Source organism: Lipotes vexillifer, unplaced genomic scaffold (assembly GCF_000442215.2).
Source record: "Lipotes vexillifer unplaced genomic scaffold, Lipotes_vexillifer_v1.1 scaffold299, whole genome shotgun sequence".
In the NCBI taxonomy this organism is placed as follows: Eukaryota; Metazoa; Chordata; class Mammalia; order Artiodactyla; family Lipotidae; genus Lipotes; species Lipotes vexillifer.
This window is the reverse complement of record NW_006784347.1, coordinates 631988-653718: the sequence shown is the minus strand read 5'-3', so window position 1 is coordinate 653718 and position 21731 is coordinate 631988. Positions and strand designations below refer to the sequence as shown.

Here is a 21731-nt window from a genome sequence, read left to right as displayed (position 1 = left end):
AAAAAAAAAAAAAAAAAAAAAAAAAAAAAAAGACAATTATCTAGGATAACTAGGGAAATAACTTAGTTAAGTAGGATAACCAGGGAATTATAGAGAAAAATAGAATCTGGCTTTTGCCCGCAAGAAGTTGCAACCTGGTTAACCAAATAATATAACTAAATCTAATAAAAAGCCTGATATATTTTTTTAAAGTATAAACAAAATTTTCTAGGACCTCATAGGATGGAGTAATTAATATTGCATGGGATAAATCAGTGAAGGCTTCATGAAAGGAAGAGACCATGTAAGCTGAATTTTGAAGAAAGGATGACAAATTTCAGGAGATAGAAGTTAAAGACAAAGCACAGCCCAAACAGAGGTGAAGACTCTGAAATATGAAAATACAGCTGATGTTTAGGGACTGATGGAGCTTTGTTCTGTAGATGTTTATTGTGTAAACTTTGTGGGACTATCCAAGAGGAATCATTAGCAAGTTTTGATCAGGGAAGAAGACATGATAGTGATAACGATGAGGGCAGCAGCTAAAATTTATTGAGTAATTATTAGGTATTAGTGCTAGGAACCATTGTGTACTTTATTGGAGTCTTATGTTTTAAATTAAGAGACTGAGTCTTAACAGACATTGTTACTTGCCCAAGACACAGAACTAGTAAGTCATGGAACATGAATTTGAACCCAAGCCTCTCACTATTGTCTCCTGTTTAGCAGTGATGATGTTTTTGTTTGAGGAATTCTGGGACAGGATGGATTACATTATAGCCTGTAGGTAGAAAAACCACTTAGGAAAATAAAAGTTTACAGGAAAGAAGATTCTGTTACAGACTGGGGCTAGGAAAGAGGGAATAGATCCTAGGTACTTTATGTGCAGTTCTATAAATGATGGTTAGATTCACTAACCAGCCCATTAAAATCTTTTAAATCCATAACTTACCCAGATTGATTAACCAGTACAGTTGTTATTTCATGTATACTTACCCAACGTTTCTGACCTTGTGTGGTAAAAGACTTTTTGAGTTTCAAACAAGGAGTACCTCTCCTAGTCCTGGCAGCGGCAGTGCTCTTCAAGGCACTAGTACTGCTGTAGTCTCTAATATGCAAAAGAGAAAGCACGTTTCTAGGTCAGTAACTTGTCTCGTCCCCTTTCAAGTATCTGAATTGAATTCCATAAATATTTATTGAACACCTTTCATGTATTGGGCTCTAATACTGTCTCCCATTGCTAGACCAGTGATTCTTAATGAACCAAGATATTTGTGAACCCCAAACACTGTATACACATTTTCTGTATATATGTCCATGTGCTTTTTTCTGGGGAGGAGGTCCATAGCTTTCATAAGTTTTTCAAAAGAGTATACTATAAAAGGAGACAGAACTACTTACCTAGAAAGTAGAAGAATCGTTCTGAACCCTGAATGCTTACCAGTAAAAAGATTTAAAAATAAGGATATCTAAACTCAATCCCAACTTCCAGAGATTGTGATTCAGTGGATTTGAGGTAGAGCACCACAAGAAAGGGTTGATAACCACTGATCTAGACAGGAGTAACACTGAAATGCACTATGAGAACAGAAACTATTTGTTATTTATTGTGTGCCTAGAATCTAGAAAGTGCTGGCACATAGTAGGCACTCAGTAAATATTTATTGAGTAAATGAATATTAGAGCTCTCCAGTGAAGAAAGCTTTATGAAGTAGATATTATTTAAGCTGGGTCTATAGGGATGAGGAATTTATAAGAGGAGGTAGGTGAAGGAGCCCACATTCCCCAGTGAAGGAAAAGGAAGTACAGAGACACAGAGGTCTAAAAGTTCATGGGGAGTTGAGTAAATTCAGATATGTTAGGAGCCATACAGTGAAGAGCCTTATCTAATATGTTATGGAGTTTGCACTGTGGGCAGTGAGGTTTTATTACTTAATTTAGACATGTTAATTTGAGTATTATATGCAAGGCTCTGTGCTAAGAGTTACCTTGAAACTCTCTGTTTGTTTATTTATGTTCTTTTTCCTCCACTTACAGGCTGCTATATGGCAAGCACTAAACCACTATGCTTACAGAGATGCAGTTTTCCTCGCAGAGCGACTATATGCAGAAGGTTTGTAATCTGTTCATTTCTATAAAACTGTAAAAGAATAAAATATATGGAATTCCATCACTTTTTACGACCATAACAAGATTCTGGGTATTCCTTTTTTTTTTTTTTTCCCTTTGGCCACGCCACGCGGCATGTGGGATCTTAGTTCCCCGACCAGGAATAGAACCCGTGGCCCCTGTATTGGAAGCACAGAGTCTTAACCACTGGACCGCCAGGGAAGTCCCCTGGGTATCACTTTTGTTTTATCTTTATGATTCATACTAGTTAATAAAAATATTTCCGAGTGTCTGTGTAGCTCCTTATATGCTACTTTTAATAACTATGTAGAGTTGCTTTGGGTTTTACGCTATGGTTTACTTAATCATGTTCCAGTCTTTAGGTATTTTTTCCCAGGTTTTTTATTAGAGTCTGTATTCTGTGGCTTAGAGCATGGGTTTTGAGCCTACAACCTTAGTACAAACCCTAACCCTGTCACTTAAACATGCAGTAGTGTACTGTGGGCAAGTTACTTAATGTCTGATTATTTCAGATTTCTCATCTATAAAGTAAAGATAATAGTAACTGTCGCATAGAATTGAAGAATGAAGTAGTATATTTAAAGCACTTGGCACAGCCTTCTGGCATCGTAATAAATGCTCAGTAAACATTAGCTGGTAATGTGTGTTTTGTTTCCATCATTAATTATTATAATCCTCTTTCTAAGATGCTAAGATAGATAATTATGTATAGCTTTTCTTTTAAGTCATTTCCTTGGGTTATATACTCTAAAATGGAACTTATGAGTCAAAAAGTGTGATCAGTTCTACAACAAATTACTTTTTGCCCAGTTGATAACCCAGCAGAGAGAGGTGTGATAATCAAGGTGTCACCAATAGTGTAAGACTTCCTTCATAGCCCTATCAATATCAGATTTACCATTATTAGGTATTTTTGCTTACTGGAAAATTGTGAGGTATTTTGTCTTGCATGTTTATGACTGTGAAGGATTCTGGGTATTTTCTCAAGTGTTTGTTTTAAATTTATTCCTATTTCTGTGAGCTGTATCTTTGTTTATTGCATATTTGCTCCAGATTCTTTGCCTTTTAATCTTAATTCTATTGATTTTTATTAATCTGATATTTTAAATTGTTATATAGTTGAACTCATCAGCTGTGTCATTTAAACTTTCTCCTATTGCTCCAATAGCTGGAAAATTGTCATCTCTCTGCAACTCAATAAACATATAGTTCTTGGTAGTTTAAAAAAAGTTTTTAAAAATTTCTGCTACAGCTAAGATCTGACATAACCAAATAAATAAATAAATAAAGTATTTAAAAATTTTTATCATAGTATTATTACTTAGTTTAGTCCATATTATTTATTAAATAATTTCCTCCCTGCCCCACATGGTATCTTATCTTGGTTTTATATTAATTTTTTATTTTATTTTTTAAATTTTTATTTATTTATTTTTTTATTGAGGTATAGTTGTTGTGTTAGTTTCTGCTGTAAAGCGAAGTGGAGTTCCCTGTGCTATACAACAGGTTCTCATGTATTAGATTTTTTAAAAATGTTTTGCTCTGGCCCCAGAACCTCTCCTTTCTTAAATTAGTTAATTTTCTGTTTTTAACTCAGTATCATACAGTTATATTATTGACACTTTATATTGTCTTTTAATATCTAATAACGCCTATCTCCCATCATTTTTTTTCCCAGTTCTTTCTTGGCTAAGAAGTATTTACCCTTTTTTTAATTCTTTATTTTTTTCATGTGTATTTTACTACTGCTTTGAAATTTCACAAATATTTTGATCAGTGCTGACCTATATAAGTCTATGAATTAATTTAGCAAATACTGACATGTTACTATCTTAAAGCCTTCTTAACCAGGAACAGTGCTGCCTTCTTTTTACTCCAGTGTTTAACTCAGTTTTCCCACTTTTTGAGTATCCTCCCATTGGATTACTTGCCAAAATTTTAAATTTTTTTTATGATTGTAGGTGAGTTTTTTTGTGTGTGTCTGCATGAACTAGTAGTGGAACCTTTCTGCTCAGTTATATGATTTTACTCAAATAAAGTGCTTAGTAACCCAACTACAGGCATAGAAGGTAGATATTAGGGGTTTGCTAGGCATGTGTCAAAAAGGGACAAGGGATAAGAACATTAAGAATACAGACAAGATGTGGACCAGGAAATGTAAACTACATAGGAAAGTTAACACAGGAAGGGATTGGTAAATAAGAGGTTTTAGAGAGGTACTGGAAGTCCAGATGAAGTTGAATTGGGAGATATATGAGAATAACTTAGGAGAGGAAGACTGTGAATGAGGTGCAGAATTCTTTTGTTAATGAAGCAGAATGTCTTGAATTTAGTAACTGAGAGTTATAAGGAGAAGGTATGAATCTCAGGAGGAAGGGATTTCACAAAAGGACAAAGGGTAATGCTTGGAAAAAGTTGTGAGAAGCAAGGAGGAAACCAACCTTACTGTGGGATAGGAGGGAATTAGCATCCCTTTGGGAGTGCCGTCAGGTCCTCAGGGGAGAACACGAGTTCAGTGAGGAAAGTGAGGGAAGATCTGTTGAGCGGAAGTCTGAGGTCCAAATGAAAAGATACAGAACAGTGAGAGGCTTAGAAAGAAGGTAATATGATAGATTGCCCTATTCTGCTTGATTATGTAAAAGCAAGGTTGATTGTGGATAATCTATTTATATATATTTTCATTGATACCTAGGCAGCCCCCATGTTTTGCTGACTTACACTTCTTTCTTTTTTTAAATTTGTTTATTAAAGGGTATGCAGTTTCTAGTTTATTATAGTTAGGTTCCAAAAGATTGCAAATTAGTGGTTTCAAATTTAGATGATCAGGTTTTCCCATAGAGTTGAGGCAGGATTCCAAATTAATCCACATAAAGCTGTTTAATCCTCTTTCTACCTGTGTCTGATACAGTGCTTAACACTTGGAAAGTTGCTCATTGTTAGTTTCTCTCAATATAGAACCTAACTACTCTGTTTGACTATATTTCTATGAGGGAAGATTTTAGAATTTAAGTGCAATGGGAGCAGATACTATCCCAGCTCAATAATAATAACAGTAATTCTACCATTTATTGATTTCTTACTGTGTAGTAGGACTCTGAGTACTTAATATTAATTTAGTCTTCAACAATCCTATAAAATAGACATTGCTATTAACATTTTAGAAATGAAGGAACTAAGACCATTGTTCACCAGGTTTCTACCTGTCTTCATGATTAATGGGCCAGATGTAGAAATTGCATTGAGTATAGTGATTTCCATAAATTGGGCTTAGTTGAAGAGAACTGAATCAGAGTAAAAGCTTCAGCATCTGGTTCTCTTCTCTGTCTTAACCATTATATTGAGAGCCCAAACTCACAGAAATATGTGACTGCAAATGGCAACATTTAAAAAAAATTACTTACACAGTTATGTTAAGGTCATCATTGAGGGAAGTTTTCCAAATACTTCTAAAGATATGGCATATTGTATCATTTTTAGGCCATTACTTGTTGAAAATTTGATAAATGTTATCTTGTTGCTAAAAGTTCAAGTCACTCTGTCATATGGGGGGACAGAAAGGATATCTGGTCCATTGGCCGACTCTTTTACTGTCATTGTTAAATTCTTACTGATGAAAAAGATGATGCTTTTTTTTTTTAATATTCTCTTTATTTATTTATATATTCAATTCATTCATTCACTCATTCGTTCATTTGCCGTGCCGTGCAGCTTGCGGGATCTCAGTTCCCCAGCCAGGGATTGAACCCAGACCACGGCCATGAAAGCCTGGAATCCTGACCACTAGGCTACCAGGGAACTCCCAATGCTATTTTTTTTTTAATCATCATAGTTTTCATTTTCGTTAGGTGTTAGTGAATTAAGACTCGTCTTCCCAATGAACTTTTTAAATCCAAGACTCAACTATTTCAATGCATTAACTTAGATGTTTCACACAAACATCACATACATCAAACTCAATTCATGCAAAACTGGATTCATAATGTTCCCACTGTAATCTGACACCAATATGTCTTAGTAGAAAAGCTTCCTAACTGATTTTCCCATATTTACTCTTCCCTGCCGCTTCCCTTTCCCCCTCCCAAATCAACCCATTCTCTTTACTTTCCTTCTCAAAACCCTTTAGAGATCTATAATAGCTATAATAATTTATCCCTAAATCTTTACATAGCTTGCAAAGCCCTGCACAATCTGGCTGTCTGCTTTCTCCTTATGTATTGCCATTTCCCCGTCAAACAATAAGGAGCCTTTTAAAAGTTCCTCCAGCCCTCTTATCTGTGGTGTATTTACTCCAAGCATATTTTCAAAGTATTAAAAAATATTAACCCCATCATATACAACAAGTATAAAACCAGTTAGTACTGAAGTTTAGGATATGAACAAATATAGAGAAAATAAAAATTAAGAATAGTATTAAAATACTGAAGTTGTATATGTAGGTGAAGTTGTTCAACAACAGAAATGACTCTGAAGGGTGGAACAAATCATATGTTAAAGTACAGCACCCAGGCATTTGGAAACAGCAAAAAAAGTGATAAAGCGGAATTACTTGAGTTTGTGGCTCAGTGTTGTGTATATATACCCCACATGAATGTCAGATGACTACTCAGGTATTGCAAATTTAGAAGGTCAATAATAATAATTTAATAATGGCACCTAGAGCTCTTACTGTGTGTCAGGTGCTATCCAAAGTACTTATATATTAACTCATTTAATTCTAACAGCACTAAGTACTTAGAAGTAGGTATCACTATATCCTTATTTTACAGATGAAGAAACAGGGTCAGAGAAGTTAACTTGCCCTAATAAGTCACATAGCTAATAAGTGGTAGTGCGAAAATCCGAACTCAAGCAGTTTGGCTGTAGGGTCATTACTCTAATCCATGAGCTATACTGTCTGTAGGTGATGTGACAACTTAAAAGATAATTAAGATGAAATGTGTAGGGACTTCCCTGGTGGTCCAGTGGCTAAGACTTTGCCTTCCAATGCAAGGGGTGCGGGTTCGTTCCCTGGTGGGGGAGTTAAGATCCTACATGCCTTGCAGCCAAAAAAACAAAAAAACCCACAGAAGTGATATTGTAACAAAATTCAATAAAGACTTTAAAAAATGGTCCACAGCAAAAAAAATCTTAAAAAAAAAAGATGAAATGTGTATCACAAATCATAGATGATTCCATAGGTTTTATGCCCTGTGAATACTTATAACATCAGAGTTTTTGACAGGGTGGCAAGCAGAGTAACCTCTAAGGAGTTCTCTGTGGTACTTGTAGAGTTTATCAACGGACGCGCAGGCTCAGTGGCCATGGCTCACGGGCCCAGCCGCTCCGCGGCATGTGGGATCTTCCCGAAACGGGGCACGAACCCGCGTCTCCTGCATCGGCAGGCGGACTCTAAAGCACTGCGCCACCAGGGAAGCCCACAACAGACTTTTTTAAGTCTTACTAAAACTGGTGCATTTTGGAAAAGGCTGCTCATTTAGATTATAAGCCAACATGAAGAAGAGGTGTCTGTCTGGTTTAAAAGCACTGAGGGACCAATTCATCTTCCCATTTGATGGAAATGTATCTGAAGGATGCAGGCTTTAAGCTCCTCTGAATTATTTTGGGCTTATATTAAATGACCTAACCTATATTTGAAGCCTAACCTGTTTGTAAGAAGAGGACTTTCAGTATTGTTCTGTAACTTCCTGTTTGTTTTTTCACCTAACAATGCATCCTGGAAATCTTTGTCAGTTTTTTTTTTTTTGACAGCTGTAGAGTGTTTAATCACATGGATGTACCTTAATTTAACTCGTACATGATTGATTTATCAGTATTACTTTAAGAGTAACTTTGTGGAATCAGTGTTTACTTTATTCCTGTTTATAAAACACAGCCATCTCAGGACCACCCATGGGTTCTGCATCTGCAGATTCAACCAACTGCAGGTGCAGAACCTGCAGCTACAGAGGGCCAGTTGTATATTATGCACCATATAATTCCCAATCACATATTTTAATTAAGGCTGTTAATAAAGGATGTCAAATAAATGTCATGCAGACATCTATAACTATTTCCAGATCCTGTTATTTTGGTCTTTGCACACTTACTGGCAAAGCCATGATCAACCTTAGAATTTTTCTGAGTTTAGCACTTGAGGCAGCTGCTGTCAGTCAGTTGGCGTTACTGTTCCAGATGAAATCTATTTGTCAGTACTCTACCTTTTTTAGATTTATTATAGCCACTTACTGCTGGTTCACTAGCTATGTTTGGGGCTGTCAAGTTATTTCTGGGAAGCCTCAAAAACCACCCATGTCTCTCCATGTGTTTCACAACCCTTCAAGTTGTTCTGGATTTACTTCACTATCTTACAGTTTCATTAAGCTTAAGATTTGTTTAAACCTCCAATCTATAATCTCACTTAAACATATAGTTTTTAAGTCATCACACTTCAAAAAAGTAGTTGCAGTATGATGCTAAAATCACACACACAATATTTGATATCTTTATACCAAATATTGTATGTGTGAAAGCACTGAGGGACTAATTCATCTTCCCATTTGATGGAAATGTCCCTGAAGGATGCAAGCTTAAGCTCCTCTTAATTATTTTGGGCTTATATTAAATGACCTAACCTATATTTGAAGCCTAACCTATTTGTAAGAAGAGGAGTTTCAGTATTCGGAAATTTTACTACAGTGAAAAATGGACCTAAACATAATCAAGTGTTTATAAACAAACATTTGATAAAGCATTTTTTTAGCTGAAAGTTGCACTAGTTTTTGGGAGCCATTGTTTATTGGTATAATAACTAGTTTTTAAAAGCTTAATTTTTTAGATGACAAGAAACTAGGCCTTTGCAAAATCTATAAGAAATCACACTTTCTAACTTAGGTGAATTAGCACTTGTATTTCAATGAAATTAACAGTTTGTTCCCACTGCAGTAGAGCTCCTCATTCATTTTTTTGCTTCTGAATCACAGATACTACTGTAGATCCTATTAACACATATATGCTAAAATTTCTTATCATTTACTACATGTCATTTATTGTACACTGTTTTCTATACTAGGGTTTCATGAAAAATACAGTGGACCAGAGAAGAAGGGTTCTGTTGGGTTTTGCTTGCACATACATGACATACAACAACAACAGCAAAAAAAAGAAGAAAGAAAGAAAGAAAAGAAAAGAAAAAGGAAAATCTTTATAACAGGAAAATTTCAAATTACTTTTTTATCCCACATCTTTGAGTTAACTTTTCAGGAAGATGTGGCAAGTTTATCTGTACTTTAAAACAGTGATTCTCAAATTTAGCATGATCAAAATCACCTGAAGAGTTTATTACAGCACAGATTACTGCTCCCCACTCCCAGAATTACTGATTTTAGGGGTCTGAGCTGATATGGGGCCCAAGAACTTCCATTTCTAACAAGCTCCAAAGTCATGCTGATGCTGGTATAGGGACCACACTTCAGGAACCACTGGCTTAGATGATCCCTCAGCACCGTGATATTATTACATAACCCATTTTTAGAAGCACAGAACAGATTTTTCCCTCTTTCTTTCTATCCCCTTTATTGCTACCTTTCTAGACTCTCATCTGGGGACTTCCCTGGCAGTCCTGTGGTTAAGACTCCACGCTTCTACTGCAGGGGGCACGGGTTCGATCCCTGGTCCATTGGGAAACTAAGATCCCACAGGCCACGTGGCGTGGCCAAAAAGAAAAAAAAACTCTTATCTAGATTGGTTGTGAGGTTGTGAGGATAGAAGTGAGGTGATGGTCAGTTTGGAAGAGAGTAAATAAGGGGAAAAGTGCCACATGTCATTAAGGCATTTCCTAATGTAAAGAAAAGGCAAGAGGTTGATAAATAATTCAGCTCTTGCCATTAAAGAACAGTTTAATTATTGTTACTGGACAGGTGTCAAGTCTGTCAATTGAGTGTTTAAATAGCGTGGGTATTCACAATTTAGAAATTTTTTTCCTTTTTCTTAAATTATCTTGAATATACTCTAGTGTATATTTGGTGTTAGAAATAGGTGGGTTGGTTTTTTGTGTTTGTTTGTGTTCCAATCTGGTCTTTTTTTAATGTACAGATTGATAATTACGTTTATAACCCTGAGTTTCCCTCTCATGAAATTTGACTTCTGTCCTCTCAAAGAGTCTCTTAGAAAAATACTACATAAAAACAAGATGCTTTTCTGGTAGTCTACTTAAGGGTAGTTGTGTGCATGTGTTTGCTTTTCTTAAAGATTTACAGAGAATACTACGATTGTCTTCATTGTATTATTTCCTTGGTTCCTTGGGGAACTAACTTTTCTGTCAGAAAAGTATTTCTCCTTAATTCAAATTTGAATTAATAAATTGTTTTTTGTATTAAATAACATGCCTGATTTTTTTGTTGTTAAACTTGTTTACCTATTGGTAGATGAAAATGATTAACATACTGAAATAGCCAATTTTTCTTGTGTGTGTGTTCTTAGTACACTCAGAAGAAGCCTTGTTTTTACTGGCAACCTGTTATTACCGCTCAGGAAAGGCATATAAAGCATATAGACTCTTGAAAGGACACAGTTGTACTACACCACAATGTAAATACCTGCTTGCAAAATGTTGTGTTGATCTCAGCAAGTAAGTTTCTAAATCTTTTCTATCTAATTTTGTTCTACTTACATTGTAGAATTCTGGATAAAATTCTTTTGATGGATTAAACTCTGACTGACTCCCTTTCTCCCCTCTTTTGATAGTAGAGGTTTGTCTATTTCAGTAACTTTTGAAATGTTTACACTGCTGCTTATGGCATTATTGTTTTGTTATGGAGAGATTTCATTGTTATGGTATAAATAATGGAATTTAACTCTGGAGAAACCTAAGTTATAACTAATTCCAATCATTTTCTAAAATGATCCTAAGTGTTACTTCTTCTCCTTTGCTTTCATTGCTAGACCAGTTGGAATAAGCCTGAAAACCTAATTTACCAGTTCATCTGAGATTAATGCTCCCTTGTGTCTAGATAGTTGTGTAATTATTTGCCTTTCAAGATCATTCTGTTTGGGAACCATTACTCCTTTGAAGCAAGGAGGCAGATTCAGGAGAACATTTCTTTTGCACAGTACAGTTCAACCAAGTCAGCTGTCCATATTCTGAATCTGGAGGCAGCTAGAGATCTAGCTAGTTGTATTCTGTCAAACTGTTTTCTGTGCTGTGAGAAATGGAATAATGGTAAAGGTGACTAAACAGATAATTGTAAAAGCCTTTGTATTTAGTCTGTAGATTTACAGTGAGAGAATACAAATAAGACTCATAAAGTCTCCATAGTCTGCTAAATATTTTATTTGTCCAGTGTCTAATTGATGACTTTTAAATTAAAGCTAGCTAAAATATATATAAAATTTCTGAGACATTTGTTATTGAATTATTTCTACTCCAAATATTCTAATGTTAAATTCTTAAAAATCTACTTATTTAATTTACCAGTTTCTTAAGCCAGTTCTTATGTTAGACATTCTTATCCCATTTATAAATATTTATAGTTTTTAAAAAGTCCCACTGATAGTAACAGAACTTTAGATATCAAGTTTTATGTTTAGGATATACTATGTAAGCTTACTTGAGAGTTTTCCACATGATGATTTGGAAAAAACTTTAAAACACAAACCATTACAAACTCTGATATGCTAAAAATATATAGTGAAATCAGGCAAATTTCTTTTCCCTTTGGGGAACATTTGTAATTTTCTATATCAAGAAAACATAATTGATAAAGAGAGATGAAGTGCTATTCAGGTTTTATTTGTAAACCTAAAAATAACTGAGGCCATCAAGTATGCAGTTTTTAATTAATATGTTAGGCTTGTTTAACCTGCTTGCAAATTCCTACTTCAAGGAATTATAGAACTAAGAAGGACCTCCACATCTGTTAATGAAGAACCATTCATATTTTCCCCCCAGTATAATGGTCTTCCATTTCTTTTGACGTGAGTAATGTGTATGTTTCTCAGACTAGATTTGTACATACAGAGAATAAAGGTAACTTTCTGTTTTTAAAAGTAAGACTGAAATTTTAAGATTTACTTTGTCTCCATAGTAAGAGGTACATTAGTAATGAAGAATGTCTTTACACACACTGCTTTTTATATTGACTTTTTTATTTTAATCTGTAAATTTGTGTTTTAAAGGCTTGCAGAAGGGGAACAGATCTTATCTGGCGGAGTGTTTAATAAGCAGAAAAGCCATGATGATATTGTTACTGAGTTTGGTGATTCAGCTTGCTTTACTCTTTCATTGTTGGGACATGTATATTGGTAAGTAAGAATGATTCAAATTACCAGAAATGTGTTTCTAGTACTAGAATGCTTTGTGGTTTTAAAAAAAACCTATGTTGATCTGTGTTTATCAAATAGCATTTGGTTGAGTAGTACACAGTCTTGTAGTTCCGTGATCTTGTTAAACCTGTAAAACAGTAGAGATTTTGATCCTGTCTATGACTGTCCACTTTGCTTTAATGATAAATAGCTACAGCAGCACTACCTAACAATTGAGTACGCATGTGGGTTTTTTTTTTTACCTTGGGTGAGGAGAATATCTTCATGTGACCTACCAAGGAAAAAGAAGCAAAGAGTGAAGTTTTTTCTGTAATATTAAATATCACCACTGCTCCTTAGAAAGAGGCATGAAGTCATGTTTCAGTAATAAAGAATAGCAGTTCCCATCTGGTATGTCATAATGAATTTGACAAATTTCCTATGATGGTAGCTGAGATGATAGTGATTTTACAAATAATCTTAAAATTTATTTACATTTATTTTAAATTAAGTCTCTTAAAAGCAAGTGAGAATGAATTCAGAGTTATCACTATAATAATATTGTTCTCACTGATTTTTATTCTGAAATACTCTGAGTTGGGGAGTAATTAGGTAACAGGAATTGTTCAACTGCCCATGGGAGGGCATTTCATGTGTAAATGTCATCTGTTGCATGTGGGAGAAATGATTGAGGATTGCTTACCTAAAGAATTAGGTTAGCATCTGTTTTAAGATAAAGTGAGGCTAGTTTGAATAGCAGTTTTTTAAAAAACCTTGAAAATACCTTTTTGAACAGGATAAATTATTTGGCTGAAATTTGGGGCTCATTTTCAGATGGCACCACTCTTTTGAGAACAGGAGTAAGTAAAGATATAATACCAATATCTTCATTTATCTTAATAGAAGGACTTGGAGTAATGGATTTAGTTCATGCAACTATGATTCTTGTCATTGGTTCAAAACACTTTGAGATCCATCCCCTATTATGGCTAGACAGCATACTTGGTACTAGGAATGTAAAGATAAATAACTCACTGTCCTCCTCTCCATCCCCCAAAAGGTTTATAATAAAGTGTAGGAGGAAAGAAGTAGTAAACAAAAGTTTATAAATTTTTATCATCACAATTTAAGTGCTATGATAAAATTTGTTCAAATGAGAGAATAATCAGTTCTACCCAGTTAAGAAGAGAGGTAAGATGGTAACTAGGAAAGACTTGATAGAAGAGTCATTTTTGTTTCTTTTAACTTCTCAATAATAAGAAAATTAGAAATTAGAAAATGGGCAAAATCTTGAATGGACACTTCACCAGAGAGGGTATGTGAGTGGTAAATAAGCACATGAAAAGATGTACCAAATCATTAGCCATTAGGGAAAAGCAAATAAAAACTACCATTAGAAGCTATTACATGCCTAATAAAATGGCTAAAATTAAAAGTATTGACAATATCAAGTGCTAATGGGGATGCAGAGCAATGGGATTTCTCATACGTTGCTGGTGAGAATGTAAAATGGTACTTGTACATGAATGTTCATAGCAGATTTATTTGTAAAAGCCCAAAAATGGAATCAACTCAAATTCAGTGGGTGAACGAATAAGAAAAACTGCATCCATACAATGAACTACTACTCAGCAATAAAGAGGAACAAACGATTGATAAACATAATAACTTGGATTTCAAGGGCATTATGACAAGTGAAAAGAGCCAATTTCAAAATTTTACATACACTATGATATCATTTATGTAACATTATTTAATAAAACAAAGTAAGGGAAGGTGTTAAATCACAAAAGTGCTATATATATTACTAATTATTTTAAAACAAGATCACTTGTTTAAAAGTTTTTGAAGGTGCAGTTTTATCAAGTCCTAACCATGAGGAAGGAAGGTTTTTCCCCTTCCTCAGAGAAATAAGGATGGGTTATTTTTATTCATCATAAAGTTTAAAAGGTTAAGTATCCAGTGGGGCACAACCCTGCTTCAAAAACTGGTGCTTCATTTCAGTTATCATACACCTGTCTTGTGACCAAAGTTGCACCCCGTAATCTGAAACCTATGTCTTATTGTTTTGAATCTACAGCTTGTTAGGTTATCTTTTATCTCCAGTATTTTGATGTAGACAATCATTGGTCTTTTTGTCTACAATACCACATGAAACTTGCATCTTTAGGACACAGCTGATATTAAGTTTGGTTCTTAGATTAACCTGTTTCTTCCCAGTGCCATTTAAATAGTTTTGTTTGTTTGTTTGTTTGTTTTTTGGTGGTACGCGGGCCTCTCACTGCTGTGGCCTCTCCCGCTGCGGAGCACAGGCTCTGGATGTGCAGGCTCAGCGGCCATGGCCCATGGGGCCCAGCCGCTCTGCGGCATGTGGGATCTTCTGGGACCGGGGCACGAACCCATGTCCCCTGCATCGGCAGGGGGACCCTCAACCACTGCGCCACCAGGGAAGCCCCTAAATAGTTTTTTTTAACCCCAATTCTTTGGGAAACTTCTTTCAGAGTTTTAGTTTTTAAAAAAATCCATCTAAAGTTGGATGCATTTTAACCCCAAGGTAAGACAAATAAAGTTGGGGCATTCCAGGCAGCTTAATTTTATTAAATCTTTCCCCCTTTTTATCTCTCTATTGAACAGAGATCTGTCTCCCAGATCTGATTATTGTAAGTCCACATCTGGCTTCTTCCCCAGTTAACTTTTATGTTATTGGGTTGGCCAAAAAGTTTGTTCAGGTTTTTCCGTAACATCCCAAACGAACTTTTTGGCCAACCCAATATTTATACATACCAGTATCTATCCAGTGTGTGCATGTGTGTGTATATCTAATCTCTTCTTAGCAGACATTTTGTTTTACATTTATTTTATTGTCTATTAATCAGATTATGGCTTATTATAAAAATCAGCCTTGCCAACTTATCAAAGGTTTAAGAAAATTTACCTTTTGCTAATGTAAAAAGAAAATATAATTTACATAATACTGGAGAAGAGGATTTTCATCACAAATGATCACCTCTTACATTTTCATAATATTTTTTCTTGAATAGATTATTTTATCTTTGCTTCATCAGTTCGTCCACCACTTTTCTGGCCATTTAAGTAATTCATACAGTCTCCTCAATGCAACTTTAAAAATTATTAGTAAAAGTATTTTATGATATATTGTACAAGCAAAGCAAGGGGGCGAGGCTATTGTAAACAGGAAAGAGGTAATATAAAAATGAGAAATCTAATTTTCTGTCCTCAGAAAGCTTATAATCAATTGCAAGAGAGCACACATGAAAGATAAATAAACTGGGGACTCCCCTGGTGGTCCGTTGGTTAAGACTTCACCATCCAGTACAAGGAGTGCAGGTTCAATCCCTGGTCGGGGAGCTTAGATCCCACATGCCTCCTGGCCAAGAAGCCAAAACAAAAACAGAAGCAGTATTGTAACAAATTCAATAAGGACTTTAAAAATGGTCCACATCAAAAAAAAAAAAATCTTTAAAAAAAAAGGTAAAGAAATAGACAAACCATAATTAGTTATATAAGCAATGAGGGGGCTATATAACATGAGTTAATTTAGGTCAAACATTGAGTTTTCACTGTACTTTTCTTTTCATGGCCTTATGTTAAATTTCCTGAGCATTGATTTGACACTTTCCACTCCTAATTATTACTTTCAAAAAATACTCTTTTTATGTCTTTGCTTTGTTTCCTATTTTTAAGTTACCCCTCTATCCATGGTAAATGATTATATTATTCTTGTTACAACTATTTTTCCTTTTAAGAAATTTCATCTAAGCAATCCTAGATATAGACTGATAAAACTTACATTTTCTGAAAGCCTGCCTCCTGCTCCTGCTTCCTTCTTTATGTGTTTATTGGGTCAAATTAGGCAAATGTGGGAAGCCAGATAGTCTTCAACTAGTGGTATTTTCTTGTCTTTATTACATCATTTATTTTAGTTTCTATTCACTTGCAAAATTTGAAAGTAAGGCACACCAATATATAGTTACCCAAGGGGGTCTTCTTTTCAGTTCTCTGAGATACACTGACAGCACATGAACAGATTATGTTTTAACTGATAGTTTCATTTGAGGGTTGTTTTGAAAATCTTGGTTAGATGCCATCTGGACCTTTATAAAACCTTAGGGTTTTGGAAAAATTGATGTATCTTAATTTTTTTCCATTAGATAATGAAGAATTTCAACCTTAGACCAGGTGAATAGTATTTTTCAACCTGAAAGCTCCAACAAGTCTCACTAACCCTCAATCCCATCTTCCCCCATTTAAAAGCTAGGGAGGGGCTTCCCTGGTGGCGCAGTGGTTAAGAATCTGCCTGCCAATGCAGGGGGACACAGGTTCGAGCCCTGGTCCGAGAAGATCCCACATTCCACAGAGCAACTAAGCCCATGCACCACAACTACTGAGCCTGCGCCCCAGAGCCCGTGAGCCACAACTACTGAGCCCACGTGCCACAACTATTGAAGCTTGAACGCCTAGAGCCCGTGCTCCACAACAAGAGAAGCCACCGCAAGGAGAAGCCCGTGCACCACAACAAAGAGTAGCCCCGCTCGCTGCAACTAGAGAAAGCCCGTGCACAGCAAGGAAGACTCAGCGCAGCCAAAAATAAAATATAATTAATTAATTTAAAATAAAATAAAAGCTAGGGAGGCAACAATGCTGTTCTGATAATTTCCAGATTGTTTCAAGTATATAGGGTCCCAAGAATGTTGTTTATATTCTAAATGTAAGCCTTTATATACCCAATTTAGAAAGAAACATGAATTTTCCTTTAAGAGCTACCACCTCTACTTTGTTAAAAAATCTGATCATTTAAATGTGCTATAGTTGAAGCATTTAAGTCACTTTCAAAATTACCACTGGGATTTATATTTTAAATCAACAATAAGACTGAAATATTTGGGTGTTTTCCATATTTCCTCAGTAATTCTAATATCCAACAGGAAATTAAAAGCAATATAGTATTTAAGAAGGCTATGATAGCTTGTTTATTTTGTTAACATTCCTTTCAATTCATGTTCTGTTTGCTTTCACCTGACTTTTGACTTGAACTGCCCTAAATAATAGAGGTTGGAGGATGGTAAGAAGGAGAAATTGATAATTTAAGAAAGAATCTAGAAGAGTACTCTCAGAACTTATATAAGATTTACCTAACTTCCTGTATCAAAAGTTTCTTTGTAATAGATGTTTTAGATTTTATAGCTTGTCTAATCTATTTGTTTGTCTTTACAGCAAGACAGATCGGCTTGCCAAAGGATCAGAATGTTACCAAAAGAGCCTTAGTTTAAATCCTTTCCTCTGGTCCCCCTTTGAATCATTATGTGAAATAGGTAAGCTTGTAGAGGTGGCTACGGGAGGGTTCTTCCATTTCTTCTTCCTCTTTTTTTTCCCCTGCTTAATTTTTGGAGAGTGATACAAATTATCCACAAGAAAAGTATTTTTCAAAGCTAAGGGCTTTTAAAATTGAGAACAAGAAATAAGGTAGAATCATATGTTTTAGGAATAATGTGCCCATTCTTGTGTCCTCTAGAATGAGTTGTATTGTGAGTATAACACTAGCCAAAATAGCATTCTGGGTAAGAAAAGAAATTAAAAGAATGCCCAGAGCAGAAACTGTTCTATAAATAAGACCTGGATAATATGGGGGGAGAGTGTCTCAGTATATATGTTCCAGGATGCATGAAGGATCATTTAAAAACATTGTTGTGTCTTTACATGGGAGTGCTCAAAACTTTACTATGATTTCTACAGGGTTTCACCTCTCCACCCTCACTCCTTACCTTGAGCAAAATGAGATCTAGTTGCTTTCTGCTTTAAAACAAACACAGAAATCTGCATTCTCCTGTGATTTATTATATTTAAAGTCAGTGTCATTGTGGTTTAGTTTATTTCCTGAATTTACAGCTTTATCTTAGGGGTAAACTTTTACAATAAATTGATAGATGGACTTTTGGGAGATAAATCTGATTCACTGGAACAGAGGAACTTTAAAACTCTGGATAAGGCCTTATTTCCACTGATTTATGCATGCTTGAAAAAAAAATTTAACCTTCATTTCCTCAGAGGCAAACTTTTTTTTTTCCCCTTCACAGGTGAAAAGCCAGATCCTGACCAAACATTTAAATTAACATCTTTACAGAACTTTAGCAGCTGTCTGCCCAACTCTTGCACAACACTAGTATCTAATCATAGTTTATCTCACAGACAGCCTGAGACAGTTCTTACAGAAACCCCCCAGGACACAATTGTAAGTGTATTATACACTAGTGTTCAAAATATTGTGAAAATGAAAAACAATGATCTGAACTAAATAATGTATCATAAATGACATGGTAAAAATTTTCTGTTTCAGGAATTAAACAGATTGAATTTAGAATCTTCCAATTCAAAGTACTCATTGAATACAGATTCTTCAGTGTCTTATATTGATTCAGCTGTAATTTCACCAGATACTGTCCCTCTTGGAACAGGAACTTCCATATTATCTAAACAAGTTCAAAATAAACCAAAAACTGGTCGAAGTTTATTAGGAGGACCAGCTGCTCTTAGCCCATTAACCCCAAGGTAAGACAAATAAAAGATACTTTAAAATGTGCTGTAATATTAAACGATCATATAGTAATTCCTATATTAGTAATATAAATTAATATGAACAGCAACTTCTAAATCATTATGGGAATAGAGGTATTTAATAAGTCAATAATGAACCTATTCCATTTTCAGAAAATGAAGTAATAGAAATACAGTACCTGTGATAAAAATTTTGTCTTAAATATTGGAGAAAATTTTAAAACATGCCTTATTCAGCTGGTGTATGCATTAAAAAATATTGTGTTTATGGCTGTGCATCAGTGAACCTCTTAAAATGTTGGATTGCTTATGATAATAATCAGAGTGACAGTAGTGGTTATTGTTAAAGTACTGTATTCCAAAATGGGAAGGAAGAATTGACACCTATTGATATGAAATATTTTGTCAAATTATCAGAAATATATGTATATATAAATATAGGAACCCAGCCCAGAGGACACATATCCAAAAGAATCAAAATAAAAAATTATATGTTAGGGGCTTCCCTGGTGGCGCAGTGGTTGAGAGAGAGTCCGCCTGCCGATGCAGGGGACACGGGTTCGTGCCCCGGTCTGGGAAGTTCCCACATGCCGCGGAGCGGCTGGGCCCATGAGCCATGGCCACTGAGCCTGTGCGTTCGGAGCCTGTGCTCTGCAATGGGAGAGGCCACAACAGTGAGAGGCCCGCGTACCGCAAAAAAAAAAAAAAAAAAAAAAAAAAATTATATGTTAAAACAGACTATGAGTTGGGTCCCCGGGCCAGGGAGCTACTAAAATAGTATGACCATGAGATTACAAAACTCATTGAACCCACAGATGTGTTTATTGGCTTCTGGAGACATTTTCTCTGTAATAGGGTCTAAATCCCATTAATTCCAAGAATTTGAAGTAATTTGATAATTTGGATCTTAGCTTTTACAAAGCCACTCTTCTTTATTTCTAATAAATCTCCTGAGTCAGTAGTTGCTGCTCAATTTAGTTTATTGTTTGATTTTTTTTTTTAATTTTAGTTATGGTGGGTGGAATAGTCTACATTCATAGCTTATTTTTAATCTGCCCCTCAGATCCTCAGTGCCCCCAAGACTGATTTGCCATTCTCTTCCTTTTAGACCTTCTAATTTAAGTATACTGCTGCTTTATATATGCCTTGATGACTTTTTGACACCTTGATTTCAACCTCTTCTCAGTTTTGGGATTTTGCCATTAGAAACCCCAAGTCCTGGAGATGGATCCTATTTACAAAACTACACTAATACATCTTCTGTAATTGACGTGCCATCAACCGGAGCCCCTTCAAAAAAGGTATTTTCCATGTAAAATACAGTTTTGGTATTGATGAAGGAAATTCATTTAAAATTCCAATCTGTTAAAGGCAATTTCAGAATCTAACTTTCTTTAATTGCTGTTGCCTTAGAAGAGTTTATCTAAATGTAAAAGAAAGTCGTCATTATCATAGCCTCCGGTCATAGTAGGAGACACAAAGTTGGTTGCTCTTTTGGCCAAGTAAGTTTGTAACTCACAAGTATAGTTTATTTCGGCATATAGCTAAATAAACATTGAGATTTTTACTTTTAATTTCCTTTTTTTAAAAAACAAAATTAAGATTGTTTCTATCACTTCGAATGTAAATAATGGAAATTATACCTGCCATAGTTTTTGCTTATCCCCACCACTATGTTTGTTTTTTAATTTTACTAATTAACATGATAAAGCCAGCTATTTCTGATAATAAAATTTTTATAGTGGATCCTCATACAGGTGGAGTAACTATGTAGTAAATGTATAGTAAAATGAAAAATATTTCACAGTATCCTTATAGTAAATACTGCAACAAGACTGAGTTGCAACTACGACTCGTTTTATAATGTTCTTTTGTTAAAGTCTGTGGCAGTAGAAGCCAAAGTGCAGTTTATTTAAAACATATCCGTGGTGCAGGGTATCTTATGTAAGAATTAAATTAGTTATATGTAAAATGCTTATTGCCGTGCTTAATAGATGTTTAAGAAATGGAAACTAAATGAGTCAAACTGGTACGTGAATTTTACCCTCCTAGAGAGACATGTTGCTTCTTGTTTTGTTTTTACTCTTACGCCTGAACTTCCTTAGAGTCAGCAAAATTTTTTCTATGATAACTTCTTAATGAGTGATAATAGGAACTCCAAGAGTGGTAAACAGGGACTATAAAGTAGTTAATATGTGGATTATTTTAAATAGGATTTTTTTAAAGTTGGCAACTACCTGCTGTTGTATTATTATGGGAGTGAAATAAAAGTGTGGAAATTAGTTTATTACAGTTATGAGAAGGCATAGTAGGATGGTGTTTAGCATGCCAGGTGAAGTAGGCCAAAACCATGTGAGTCAGAGTAATTAAGGACAAGTTAGGCAATGAACAGGTACATGATTTCATTGCCCAGTCTCAGCCTCTTCCTGTCTCAACCTCTTCTGCCTCTGTTCTATTACAAGACATTCCCGGAAAAGGTATACTTCTAGGTCTGCCTGCAGTATCAACTAAAAATATCAAACCGAGTAGTGAGTTTAGTAGTAGATAGTACTTTGCTAAATAAGGACCAAAGTTGACTAAGTTTTGTCCCTTGGGTGAATGTAGAGGTGCTAATCTGGGGAAGGAAGAGGAGGAAGTGTTATAAAAGTTTTATTGAAGGGAGTGGTAGATTAGGTGAAAATATTCAGTGGATAGTTAGTTATAGAGGAAAGACTCTGGCCAAGTGATAGAAATAATAATTGAAGGGTTAAAATGGCCAGGCTCTCCTAGGG

General features: G+C 35.1%; 1 protein-coding gene across 5 annotated transcripts in view; it reads left to right on the top strand.

Annotated features, from left to right (window-relative positions):
• The window catches only part of CDC27 (cell division cycle 27), a 60550-nt gene that overhangs the window by 10149 nt on the left and 28670 nt on the right, over window positions 1–21731 (top strand). For 4 of the 5 annotated variants that reach the window (XM_007456735.1, XM_007456734.1, XM_007456736.1 and 1 more), the window contains exons 2-8: window positions 2017–2092; window positions 10567–10714; window positions 12262–12387; window positions 17623–17720; window positions 18483–18637; window positions 18743–18954; window positions 20147–20261. In XM_007456735.1, the coding sequence (XP_007456797.1) occupies window positions 2017–2092; window positions 10567–10714; window positions 12262–12387; window positions 17623–17720; window positions 18483–18637; window positions 18743–18954; window positions 20147–20261 (930 nt within the window). The remainder of the gene's footprint in view (window positions 1–2016; window positions 2093–10566; window positions 10715–12261; window positions 12388–17622; window positions 17721–18482; window positions 18638–18742; window positions 18955–20146; window positions 20262–21731) is intronic. The other variant, XM_007456737.1, reaches the window with a different exon arrangement.